Consider the following 13,586-nt stretch of genomic DNA (forward strand, 5'->3'; position numbering starts at 1 on the left):
TTATTTTTGCAGCTTACGGGCTAATGATTGGTTTCTATTTAGAAAATGTGTAGTTACGAGGATTAGTTGTGTATTACATTTTTCTGCGTTGACAAGATAAGTGTTTTGGTCTTTTCCTGGTTTACCGTATATTCATCAGGTATTGAATCGTCTCTTTCTTTCCTCTTCTACAGGTTTGAGGATCTTCATGGACGTGCCGAAGATGGCAGCTTTAGGATCAGCTCTCCTCACTTTGGCGTCGGTCCTCCTGCAGGTGGCGAGGTGTCAGGGGAGCGTGGCAAAAGGAAAAGACGGCTCGCCGCTGAGGTTCACGCATCATCTCTACAACGCCACTATCAACGAGAACTCCGCCCCGCGGACGTTCGTCGAGACGCCGGTGAAGATGGGCATCGAGGTGACCGACCCGTTCTGGCAAATCGAATACGACGTCGTCTCGGGCGACGACGACGGCCTTTTCCAAGCGGTGGCGGTTCAGGTCGGAGATTTCTGCTTCCTCCGGATCAAAACGCGCAGCAGTAACTCGGCACAGCTCAACCGGGAGGTCAGGGACGCTTACACTCTCACGGTGGCGGCGACAGAAAACACTTTTGACTTCCAGGCGAAGACGAAGGTGTCGGTCAAAGTGCTTGACACCAACGACCTCAAGCCTCTTTTCTACCCCGCCTCGTACAACGAGGCCATCAGGGAGGACACTCCAGTTAAGTCAAGTGTGGTGAGGGTCAGCGCTACAGACGCCGACATCGGGAGCAACGCTCAGTTTTACTACCTGTTCACCAGCAGAGCTCATCCTTTTGCCGTCGACCCTTTCACGGGCACGGTCAGCCTCGTCAAGAAGCTCAATCGCACCCGAACGACGAGGTACGATCTCACGGTTTTAGCCGAGGACCGGACAAAGAAGATATCCGGCGTTCAAAAATTCGGTAACGTCGCCAGGGTTACGATAAACGTCCAAAAGACGTCCGCGGGGTCTCCGGTTATCAAACCCGCCCTCAGACCCGTGGTATCCACAGATGGCAAAATAACTATCGATGTCCACGTGGAGGCAGGAGTTAAGCCTGTGGAATCCCTAAATATTGTTGGAGGGGATCCACACAAGTGTTTTGAGATAATCCCTTTAGGCGTGCAGGGTAGTGACTTCCAAGTGATCTCTACAAAGAGGATTATCTGGTCTCCTTTTGGGTTGAATCTGTCCCTTCAAGCTAAAGACAGGAGCTTCCCGAGTTTACTCTCTCCAATTACGCTAATCCACGTTCCGGCCTATCATCACAGCTCTTTGGCATTTTTGGAGGACACCTACATCGTCACCCTGAGTGAGTTCTCACCCCCTAAAACTCACGTGGTTAAGGTTTCGGTCACCGCGGTACCTTACAACGTTACCTTCGGTATTAAAAACAACCCGGACAGCACTAAATTCAAAATAAATCCCCAAACCGGAATTATCATAACGACGGAGAGATTTTACTACGAGAGAAAGGAGCGATACGAGTTTGACGTCGTGGCTAACCACGGCGACGCCGAGACCCATGTGGTGATCGAGATAACCGACGAAAACGACAACGGCCCTCAGTTCAGCCGCACCTCCTACCAGGCCGCCCTGGATGAAAACGCCCCTGTGGGCAGCAGTGTTTTGAAAGTCGCCGCCACAGACCGAGATAAAGGAAAAAACGGCTTTGTGACCTTTGCCATCGCGAACGCGGGGCCCTTACCTTTCGTAATAGACCCATTCACGGGTGTCATCTCTACCTCCGAACACCTGGACTACGAGCTGATGAAACGGCGGTACCACCTGAGAGTCTGGGCCTCGGACAGCGGCAGCCCTTTCAGTCAGGTCAGCGAATGCCCCGTGACGATAACCCTGAACAACGTCAACGATAACCTCCCTCTGTTTGAGAGGGTGGGCTGCAACGCCACCATACCTCAAGATTTTCCCGCGGGACGCACCATCGCCAATCTGTCGGCCATCGACGTGGATGAGCTGCAGCAGCTGAGGTACGTCATCGAGTCGGGAAACGAGCTCCAAGTGTTCGCTATCGACTCGGTGTCGGGAGCCGTCGCCCTGAAGCAGCCGATTCCCCTGCGGGAGGGTGCGTTCAATTTGAGGGTCGTGGCCACCGACGGCAAGCATTTCTCCGAGGCGTCGCTCGTCAGGGTGACTGTCACCAACCGGGGCGACGACGTGACGCTCCGCTGCCAGGAAACGGGCATCTTCCAACAGCTGACGGACAAGCTGATCGAGTCCATCAAACCCATTTTTACCAATCAAGAGGAAGACCAGTTCTCCGATGTTCACATCACCAACCGTCATTCTCCCAAGTTTGACTCGAGCCTCCCGGTTTCGATCGACCTGATGGAGGACCACCCGCAGAACTCCACCATAATTCAGTTCAAGGCAACGGACACGGACACCGGCTTTAATAGTAAGCTGGTGTATGCCATATCGAGCGGGAACGAGGACGGCTGTTTCTTCATCGACGTGTTCTCCGGCGACCTTCGGTTAGTTTGCCCGTTGGACCGAGAGAGCAAAGGGTTCTACATCTTGAACATCACCGTCTACGATCTGGGAACGCCACGGAGATCCGCGTGGAAGTTCGTCGCGGTGAACGTCGTGGACGTCAACGACAATCCTCCCGCGTTCGATCAGCCCAGGTATCTGGTACGGGTGCCGGAAAACACGGAGGTGGACTCCGTCATCTTCACGGCTCGCGCCATAGATCCCGATGTCGAGTCCAGCGGGAGCGTCCTGTACTCCCTGCTGACGTCCACCGACGCGTTCAGAATCGACGAGGTGTCCGGCGAGGTGGCCGTGACGAGCGGTTTGGATCGAGAGACCTCGCCCAGGCACGACCTCCGGATCGCGGCCACAGACCAAGCCCAACTCGGCCCCCAGTTGTTCTCCACGGTTGACCTTGTGGTGGTTTTGCAAGACGTGAACGACAACCCGCCCAAGTTTGTACCCAAAGTTTACAAAATTAAGGTTCCCGAGGACGTTCCCGTGGGTGCCCTCCTGGTGTGGGTCGAGAGCGTCGACTTGGATCTGGGCGGCGGAGGCCTCGTCACCTACAACCTCAAGAATACAGAAGGCGGGATCTTTCACCTGGACTCCTCCACAGGCGCCTTGATCCTCGAACGCGAGCTGGACTTTGAGAGGCGGCCGGTTTACAACCTCACGGTCCGGGCCGTCGATCACGGCCTCCCTCGCTCCCTCTCCTCCTCCTGCTTTGTGGAGATCCAGGTCCTGGATGTCAACGAGAACCTCCACAGGCCCGTGTTCTCGGAGTTTGTGTATGAATCCGGAGTGATGGAGGACGCAGCGGTGGGGACCTCCGTGGTCACACTGACGGCTTCAGACAAGGACCTGGGCAGAGATGGAGTTGTCCGGTACCACATCAAAGAAGGCTCCGGTCTTGGAGTGTTCACCATTGACGAGGAAACAGGTAAAAACACTGGTTTTGGGCCTTTTTGCATCCTGTACATCCCGCAGCCGATCCTTATCTCTCTGCTGGTGCCTTGTTTGTGGTGCACTTGTTTGCTTATGGAGCTCGTAAACCAGACACAGATTGGTTTTATTCCTGTGTGTTGTTTTAAAAGTCTGCAAACAGCCTGAAAGTCATTCATAATTATGAATGAATGACGTTACCGATCTCATCCAAGAAATAACGCTGTATTTATACAGCTCATCATTACAGATACTTTCTCTAAATATATGATTTTTTAAAATCACGGATCATTACTTAACCTAGGAAACAGTCCTTAAAGTCCTTAAAATCAAATAGTCAACGCAAACTCTACATTTCCATGACAACTTGGACAAAGCTATGATTGAAAACACATGAAACTGCGCTTATTAATGGACCTTGCGGTGAGATTGTTTAGACAACTGTTGTTTCCAAGGTCAAGAATGACCTTTTCCACCAGATCTGTGTATGTCAGTACTATTCTAAGTAGCACTAAGCAGGTCAAAGGTCAGATTCAGACGGAGTCTGCATGAATACCATGATTTTAAATGAAACAGCACAATGAGATACTCACACCATGTTCACGCATCAACACCTTTACAGCAATGTAAACGGTAATTTCCTCTGCAACGTTTAAAGGTGGTTTCTCAATTTCCGCCTCTCAATAACAAGCTTCCTCAGGGTATCCACATTTAAAACTGCTTCTGAACGAAACTGTGTGCACACAAGTGGACCCCCCCCCCCCACACACACACACACACACACACACACAGTATTTACACAGCACACCAAAACTTCCCCTGTGGCATTTGACTTCTTGTAAACTAGAGGTATTCTCCTTAAGTTTTGGCAACAAAAATGTGTCATGCTGCCGAGCCTTTGGGCACCATTCCAGACAAATAATGCAAACAGGAACCTTCAGCTTGTGATTGATATTCCCTCTGGGGTGGTTACAGTTATTAAATATAAAGAATTATAAATAAACGATAAGTGATTTCTCCCGGAGGCGCGGCAGCAGCAGCAGTTTGAAACAAGTGAACACTGGTGTGCTGTTCACACGTGGAGACTGTCGTATCCAAGCAGGTAATCCTCGTTCCCCGCCCTCTCAGGTGTGATTCGTACAACGGAGGCGTTGGACCGCGAGGCGAAGCATCACTACTGGCTCTCCGTGCACGTCACCGATCTGGGTGCCGAGCCGCTGACCTCCTGGACTCACGTCTTCCTGGAGGTCCTGGACGTCAACGACAACGCTCCGGAGCCCTCTCAGCCGGTGTATTTCGCGTCCGTCCTGGAGAACCTGGACAGGGTCGAGTCCGTCGTCCAGGTGACGGCGGCGGACGCGGACACGTCCTCCGAGGGGAAGCTGTCCTACCTGATACCTGAGTCTCATCGGACGTTGTTCGCCGTGGATCCCCAAACGGGTAATTGAAGCAGAAATGTTGTCCACTGAAAACACAATATGTCTCCATCGAACATGCAGAACAATCACCTGTGGTAATATTACTGGTTTCCACTTGTATTGCACTTCATATTTTATTTTTATTTACATTTTTTTTTAGTATTTTACTGAAAGACATTCTGCTCGGAGCGAGGATTTCATTGTTCAGGGACTAACACGTGATATCTGCCTGCTGCCCTTGAGCTGCGTGACAGATATTGCAGATATTTGATGATTCAGCACCCCCGAAAAAACACGGGATTGAGGCTTTTTTTTTTTTTTACGGCCGGGGGCGGATATATATTGTTAATCTGGGATGGGGGACGTAATTGGATAAGCCGGCAAAGTGTCGTCCTCCACTTTCACGAGCAATTTGGACAGAGTTATAAGCAACTCGCTCCGTTTTGATTGATTTACACTTTTATTCAAACTCCCCTCGTGCACATAAGACATCTGGAGGACCTGCACATGTCGCCATGTGCCCCAGTTGTAGATTTAGATTCTGATTCAAGGGGTATTCCTGTAGCTGTAAAAACCTAACAGAGCTATTTCCCACCAGGGGGGGGGGGGGGGGGGGGTGTCGGGGGGTTTTAAAAAAAATGGTTGATATGTCTTAATGTACTGTTGCAAGTCTGAGCAGAGCCATGCAGGTCCTGGGTTGTGTCACGAAGGGGACACGGCTGAAATTGAAACTTCATAATGAGAAAAAACCCTTAAGAAGTCACTCACAAACTCACTCATCTGTGGTCTAAAAGGATTTCTGGAGCAAAAACTGAAATATCAGAAAGAAAAAAAAAGGCCTGTAAACCCCCCCACTCCCCCCCTCAGGTATCTGCGTGCTCCTCTTTGACAGTTGCAACTGAGTCATCTGCTCTGGACTTTGATGTTCAGGCAAATCGGCGCGGCGTTAGCTCCCGACGCTACAAGCGGCTACAAGCCCGGGTCCTCTTTCTGTAATCTCCAGGCAGCGCTGGTGTTTGTCCACACCCCGAGGGCCAGCGTATCAAAGGATTACTGGCGGGAGGAGGACGAGTTCTGCTTCACGGAGAGACGTCACACAAAGGCAGGAGGGAGCACGGGAGGTGTTGAAAAACACCATTAAAACTGCTTATTTTTTCTTGTAAAGGCAGGTGTATTTGATATTCATGTGGTCGAGCTTTACAAGCTGGGCAGGATGAAAAATGTGTTTTGGTTGAAAAAGGAGTTGTTTTTGTGTGTGTGTGTGTGTGTGTGTGTGTGTGTGTGTGTGTGTGTGTGTGTGTGTATATGTGTGTATGTGCACACTTTTTGCCTCGGCTGTAGAAGGAGGTATTTCGGATGTATGTGACCCGAAAAGGGAAAGCCAGTGAACTGTGTTCTTTATTCTGATTCCTCAAAAGTTAGGAATGAATAATTAAATTTTTATTTTTTAAATGACACGAACCAAAGGAAAAACTTGTGAGAAGAAACTTTAAAAAAAAAAATGTGAGAAGAAACTTTAAAACCACATTTATTATTATTTTTTTTTATATTGGACGATTGAAACACTCAAATTACATGAACTCTTGCTGTTAACATCAAAAGAAACTTTGGTCTGTTTCCCCAAAGGGAAATCTTAATGTTTCAGCAAGTGTTGTTAATTTTTGTCGCAGCTCCGGACACGGCGGGCTGGCTAGTTAGCTCGTTAGCTAGTTAGCTAGTTAGCTCGCGGGGAATCGACTTGGAGGCACCGTTAGATCCGACCTGCTGCTTGGTTCATTTAGTCTAACCAGTGTAGCATTGAAGACTGGTGGGATAGGCATGCTAGCTAAGTAGCCAAATAGTTAGCTAGTTAGCTAGCTTATTGCACCATGTTTTAATGCTACACTGGTAGTAGAAAGGAAAGGAACTGTCATCGGTTAGAGACTGTCCTTTCTACTCCTACTCTATTTCTTTGGTTTCAACCTGACAGTTCCTGCTCCATGAAGACATTGTTTTCCCAGTTTGGTGTGGTAGAACTCGCCTGGCCTGCTTTACTGGCCCCGACTTCAAACCAATCCAACGCCTTTTGGGATTGAACTGGAAGAAGCCAGACGCCGTTAAACGCCAGTGTTGGACCTCAACGCCACATATTGGTATTACGTTAGGCGTCCACATACTTTTTTAGGCCGTGCAGTTTAAATCAAAAGACAAAAGGGTACAAAAAAACCCACCTAGAGGATACTGTGATATTCTCACAGGTGATCTAACCTTTAATCTTAAAGAAGTTTAACTGTCTTTGACAAGTGAAGTTGGATATCGGTGCTCGTGGAATGGCGTAAACGAGGGAGATTGCCGTGTAGAAACCTCCTCTCCATAAACATGACCCACCTTGTCTTCTTTTCACAAATGAACCCACTATTACTAATACGCAGGTGACTGGTATTGTTGAAACCTCTCGTGCCTCGACAGGACGAACATGACTCACGGCTGTATGCAGGTTTTTAAAAAATAAAATATTTACTGACGAAGCTTTTGCCGTCCTGCAGCGTGCCTTTACTTGATTACACTTTAAATAAGTAGTTGATTAATGTTCAGCGGCGTGGGATCGTGTCCGGTCCAATCGGTTAATAAATCCAGTCCGATCTTTTTTTTTAAGTTTTAAAGTTTTTTACAAGTTGTTCAATGGCTTCGACGACAGGTCGGTGCACGGAGCAAAGGGTGCGCCAAATTATCAGGAAGATGCCCGAGAATTCGGCTTCTCTGGTTATGTAAGGAGTGTGTGTGGGGGGGTGGGGTGGGCGGGGGGGGGGGGGCGCATTATGTGCTGTTAGCGAGGCCAGTGGAGGCAGGAATGGGCCCAAATCGTTATTAGCGTTTTGCTTCTGCAAATTCCTCAAATTATTGCGTTTTTTTATCCTTGAATTCCTGCACAGTGTTGCTTTCTGCAGGATTTCCAGAGCATCTCCAGCCTCTTCGCTTCACACTTATTTTTACCTTTTTGTTTGTTTGTTGTACCACAGAGAGCAAAATCTTTGTGCTCAACTCTGTTTGCGTCACGGCCGTTCAACTCTACGTTTTTAAGTGAGTGAGCTCCCCGAGAGGAAGTTGATCCACTCAGACGTGGCAGCGATCAGATAAATATAAGCTTTTTGTTGTAAGTCGGGCAGACGATCTCAGATCGGATCAGATAGCGATGGCGAGGGGCACCTCAAGTCCTACGGGGGGGGGCTTCATGCAATTAGGGGTGCATTAGGCGGGGGTTCAAATCCCCCATCTAAACCCCCCCCCCCCCCCCGGTGAATCTGGACCGCTTCCTCGCAGTCTTGTCGTGTTTGCGCTTCATTGAAAAGCCCCATCGGGTTTTTTAAGACGTCTCTGAAGGACGTTGGTTTGGACCGGCTTCACTGAGCTGTAAAAGAAATACAAAGACGTGAAGTAGCAGCTGTAGGAGAACCAAGTGAGTGCAAAGCGGCATCGAGGGAGAGACTCGGCTTCTCCGCTGATTCCCACGTCCGCTAATGACAAAAACACGCTTTCTAATGCACCCCCCCCCCCACACACACACACACACACACACACACACACACACACACACACCTGTCCCAGGGACGTCGTAAAACGGGCCCGGATGACCCTCAGCGGGGTCTTTCAGGCCCTTAAACGAGAAGCTCCCACACCTCCTCCTGCAGGCCTCCTTCACCTCCTCCTAACCAATACAAACAAACAACAAAACACTGATAGAAATAGGAGGGTGCACATAAATATTGCACAAATCTCTATTTTTCTATACAAATAATTAATGAATAAATTAAATTTTTTTAAAAAGGACATTTTAAAGGTGATGCCTTCTTTTTTTAATATATCTTTAACTTATTCATTCTTTTTATTAATCAATATCATTCACATTGATCAGCCAGGTAAAATTAACGTTTTCTTTTATCTTATTATAACGTCTATTTCTTTTCACATCTAACAAACCAGAGTTGGTGAAAGACTGGATGATTTTAAGTAGTTATTATTTTTAGTTTCTGTTGAGTTATAAACGAAGCGTCTTCCCACGATCAGCGGGCTAAACATCTCTGTTGTCTGACTGCCATCCGGTGGCTTTGAAGGCAGCATATTAATTATAATAATTGTCCAAATTCTAATTGTTACATAGCGTCGCGCCCGGAAAAAGTGGTGAAAATTATAGCCGCACGTGCAAAATGACAATCGGAAGGGCTGAAGCTACAGGTGTCGTCGTCGTTGGGGGACGTCGCCGTCGCCGTCTTTCACCACTCAGACGTGATCCGTGTAATTAATCAGAGGGAAGAATGTGCACACAGTAGTAGTTACACAGTAGTGTTGTTTCAACTGTCTTGAGGAACCCGTCGGGCCGCCAGCGTTCACGCCTCGATTCCACGCCGGTGAGCGGTTTGCCGGGACGTTCCGCTCACCCACCGTCACCGTCATCCTGCGATACTATCTTTTATTATTTACATTTTATTTTGTAAATTTTATTTTTATTACTGTCGAAATCATATCTCATTCATTTATTGTCATTATTAATATATATTTGTTTGTTCAGCTCTTTTGTTGATGATGACATCCACACACACGCACACACACACACACCTTTACCAACAACAACAACAACAGCAGCAGCAGAAACAACATCCATAAACCACCATGTGTTTTGCTCGGCTCTGTTCCAGTGAGACGCACCTACAACAACAGACACGCCGACACTCCTCACCTCCTGTTTGTTTGTTTGTTTAGGTGTAATTAGATCACTTCCCACCACTGAGCCTCTCACTAACAATATTGTTTTTTTTCTCTTCCCGTGTGTGTGTGTGTGTGTGTGTGTGTGTGTGTGTGTGTGTGTGTGCAGGTGTAATCAGCACCCTCTCGCCGTTGGACCGGGAGGTTAAACCCGAACACAGCGTCGAGGTGAGTCTCTCGTAAACGTCTTTCGTGGTCGATGCGGAGACGACAAAACAAATCCTGGAGTTCTGCATCCGATTTAAAAAAAAAACAAAAAAAACGATGCAAGAACGATAAGTTCTGAAGGCTGTTTTTTTTTTTGTTTTTTTTTTTGGGTGTTTGTTCTCGTGCTGAAAAAAACGCAAAAAGTCCAGTCTGGATATTTGAGTCGGTCTCGGCGGGTTTAACAGATGACTGAAGATGTAGCCCTTTGAGGAACGGTGGACCAGAATGCATTGCAGCTACGAGAGAAGTTGGGCTGCACCGTTGCCCTTTTTTTTTTTTTTTTTCTTTCTTCGAGACCATAAAATAATTCCACCCACGCCAGATACTATAAAAAAAAAGTAATTTTACAGAATATTACCAGCACACGAATGTCTCACACGCCGACTTTCATTCTTGACCTTGTAATCAGTGGTTTGACCCCTAAAATCCCAAATCCTCTGTCTGAAGAAACTACAAAAGGTATGTGAAGTTTTCCTCTGTGGATTAAGTTTTCACAGCAATCAACGGAGCGAGATGAGAGTTTTTGATTAAGGAAAGGAAGCTCTGACAGTATGTGAGAGCACGACAGAAAGAAAAGAATATAGAGCTGAGAGGAAAGAATACTTTCATTATCGTGTATAAATATTTGAGGAAAGAATACTTTCATTATTCTGTATAAATATTTGAGGAAAGAATACTTTCATTATTGTGTATAAATAAATATTTGAGGAAAGAATACTTTCATTATTCTGTATAAATATTTGAGGAAAGAATATTTTCATTATTGTGTATAAATAAATATTTGAGGAAAGAATACTTTCATTATTGTGTATAAATATTTGAGAAAAGAATACTTTCATTATTCTGTATAAATATTTGAGAAAAGAATACTTTCATTATTCTGTATAAATATTTGAGAAAAGAATACTTTCATTATTCTGTATAAATATTTGAGAAAAGAATATTTTCATTATTGTGTATAAACAAATATTTGAGGAAAGAATACTTTCATTATTGTGTATAAATATTTGAGAAAAGAATACTTTCATTATTCTGTATAAATATTTGAGGAAAGAATATTTTCATTATTGTGTATAAACAAATATTTGAGGAAAGAATACTTTCATTATTGTGTATAAATATTTGAGAAAAGAATACTTTCATTATTCTGTATAAATATTTGAGAAAAGAATACTTTCATTATTCTGTATAAATATTTGAGGAAAGAATATTTTCATTATTGTGTATAAATATTTGAGAAAAGAATACTTTCATTATTCTGTATAAATATTTGAGAAAAGAATATTTTCATTATTGTGTATAAACAAATATTTGAGGAAAGAATACTTTCATTATTGTGTTTAAATATTTGAGGAAAGAATACTTTCATTATTCTGTATAAATATTTGAGAAAAGAATACTTTCATTATTCTGTATAAATATTTGAGGAAAGAATATTTTCATTATTGTGTATAAACAAATATTTGAGGAAAGAATACTTTCATTATTGTGTATAAATATTTGAGGAAAGAATACTTTCATTATTGTGTATAAATATTTGAGAAAAGAATACTTTCATTATTGTGTATAAATATTTGAGAAAAGAATACTTTCATTATTCTGTATAAATATTTGAGGAAAGAATACTTTCATTATTGTGTATAAATATTTGAGAAAAGAATACTTTCATTATTCTGTATAAATATTTGAGGAAAGAATACTTTCATTATTGTGTATAAATATTTGAGAAAAGAATACTTTCATTATTCTGTATAAATATTTGAGGAAAGAATACTTTCATTATTGTGTATAAATATTTGAGAAAAGAATACTTTCATTATTCTGTATAAATATTTGAGAAAAGAATACTTTCATTATTCTGTATAAATATTTGAGAAAAGAATACTTTCATTATTCTGTATAAATATTTGAGGAAAGAATATTTTCATTGTGTATAAACAAATATTTGAGGAAAGAATACTTTCATTATTGTGTATAAATATTTGAGGAAAGAATACTTTCATTATCGTGTATAAATAAATATTTGAGGAAAGAATACTTTCATTATTGTGTATAAATATTTGAGGAAAGAATACTTTCATTATTCTGTATAAATATTTGAGGAAAGAATACTTTCATTATTGTGTATAAATAAATATTTGAGGAAAGAATACTTTCATTATTCTGTATAAATATTTGAGGAAAGAATATTTTCATTATTGTGTATAAATAAATATTTGAGGAAAGAATACTTTCATTATTCTGTATAAATATTTGAGAAAAGAATACTTTCATTATTCTGTATAAATATTTGAGGAAAGAATACTTTCATTATCGTGTATAAATAGTGATATTTATACACACTACTTTATGTAATTTATACACGCTGTATAAAGTGACGCCATCGTGACGCTCCCTCTTCTGAACTCGTCAGGTGATCGTCTCCGACAACGGATCCCCGCCTCTCCGCTCCACCGCCACCGTGGTGATCCGGGTCCTGGACGCCAACGACAACCAGCCGAAGTTCACCGACAAGCTCTTCCACGTCCGGCTGCCCGAGCGGCGGCGGCGGGCGGGCCGGCGGGAGGTGTGCAGGATGGTTGCCCGGGACGACGACGAGGGCTCCAACGCCGCGGTGACCTACGGGATCCTGGACGACGACGACGACGAGGGGGACGACGGGGGTTTCCAGATCGACGCCGTGACGGGCGCCGTGACGTCGCACGGCGACTTCTGGCCGGGGAACTACAGCATTCTCACGGTCGGTGTCCGGAACTCTGATTTCAAGTTACCTTTGTACCTCGCGAGGTACAAGTTACCTTTTGTATCTCGCGAGGTACAAGTTACCTTTTGTATCTCGCGAGGTACAAGTTACCTTTTGTATCTCGCGAGGTACAAGTTACCTTTTGTATCTCGCGAGGTACAAGTTACCTTTTGTATCTCGCGAGGTACAAGTTACCTTTTGTATCTCGCGAGGTACAAGTTACCTTTTGTATCTCGCGAGGTACAAGTTACCTTTTGTATCTCGCGAGGTACAAGTTACCTTTGTATCTCGCGAGGTACAAGTTACCTTTTGTATCTCGCGAGGTACAAGTTACCTTTTGTATCTCGCGAGGTACAAGTTACCTTTTGTATCTCGCGAGGTACAAGTTACCTTTTGTATCTCGCGAGGTACAAGTTACCTTTTGTATCTCGCGAGGTACAAGTTACCTTTTTTATCTCGCGAGGTACAAGTTACCTTTGTATCTCGCGAGGTACAAGTTACCTTTTGTATCTCGCGAGGTACAAGTTACCTTTTGTATCTCGCGAGGTACAAGTTACCTTTGTATCTCGCGAGGTACAAGTTACCTTTTGTATCTCGCGAGGTACAAGTTACCTTTTGTATCTCGCGAGGTACAAGTTACCTTTTGTATCTCGCGAGGTACAAGTTACCTTTTGTATCTCGCGAGGTACAAGTTACCTTTGTATCTCGCGAGGTACAAGTTACCTTTTGTATCTCGCGAGGTACAAGTTACCTTTTGTATCTCGCGAGGTACAAGTTACCTTTTGTATCTCGCGAGGTACAAGTTACCTTTTGTATCTCGCGAGGTACAAGTTACCTTTTGTATCTCGCGAGGTACAAGTTCCCTTTTGTATCTCGCGAGGTACAAGTTACCTTTGTATCTCGCGAGGTACAAGTTACCTTTTGTATCTCGCGAGGTACAAGTTACCTTTTGTATCTCGCGAGGTACAAGTTACCTTTTGTATCTCGCGAGGTACAAGTTACCTTTTGTATCTCGTGAGGTACAAGTTACCTTTTGTATCTC

General features: G+C 44.4%; 1 protein-coding gene across 1 annotated transcript in view; it reads left to right on the top strand.

Moving 5' to 3' along the window:
* The window catches only part of fat2 (FAT atypical cadherin 2), an 85,126-nt gene that overhangs the window by 11,643 nt on the left and 59,897 nt on the right, over positions 1–13,586 (top strand). The window contains exons 2-5 of the mRNA XM_034543573.1: positions 174–3,434; positions 4,565–4,876; positions 9,704–9,762; positions 12,215–12,541. Coding sequence (XP_034399464.1) covers positions 188–3,434; positions 4,565–4,876; positions 9,704–9,762; positions 12,215–12,541 — 3,945 coding nt within the window. The 5' untranslated portion in view covers positions 174–187. The remainder of the gene's footprint in view (positions 1–173; positions 3,435–4,564; positions 4,877–9,703; positions 9,763–12,214; positions 12,542–13,586) is intronic.

Source organism: Cyclopterus lumpus, chromosome 10, assembly GCF_009769545.1.
Source record: "Cyclopterus lumpus isolate fCycLum1 chromosome 10, fCycLum1.pri, whole genome shotgun sequence".
Taxonomy (NCBI): domain Eukaryota; kingdom Metazoa; phylum Chordata; class Actinopteri; order Perciformes; family Cyclopteridae; genus Cyclopterus; species Cyclopterus lumpus.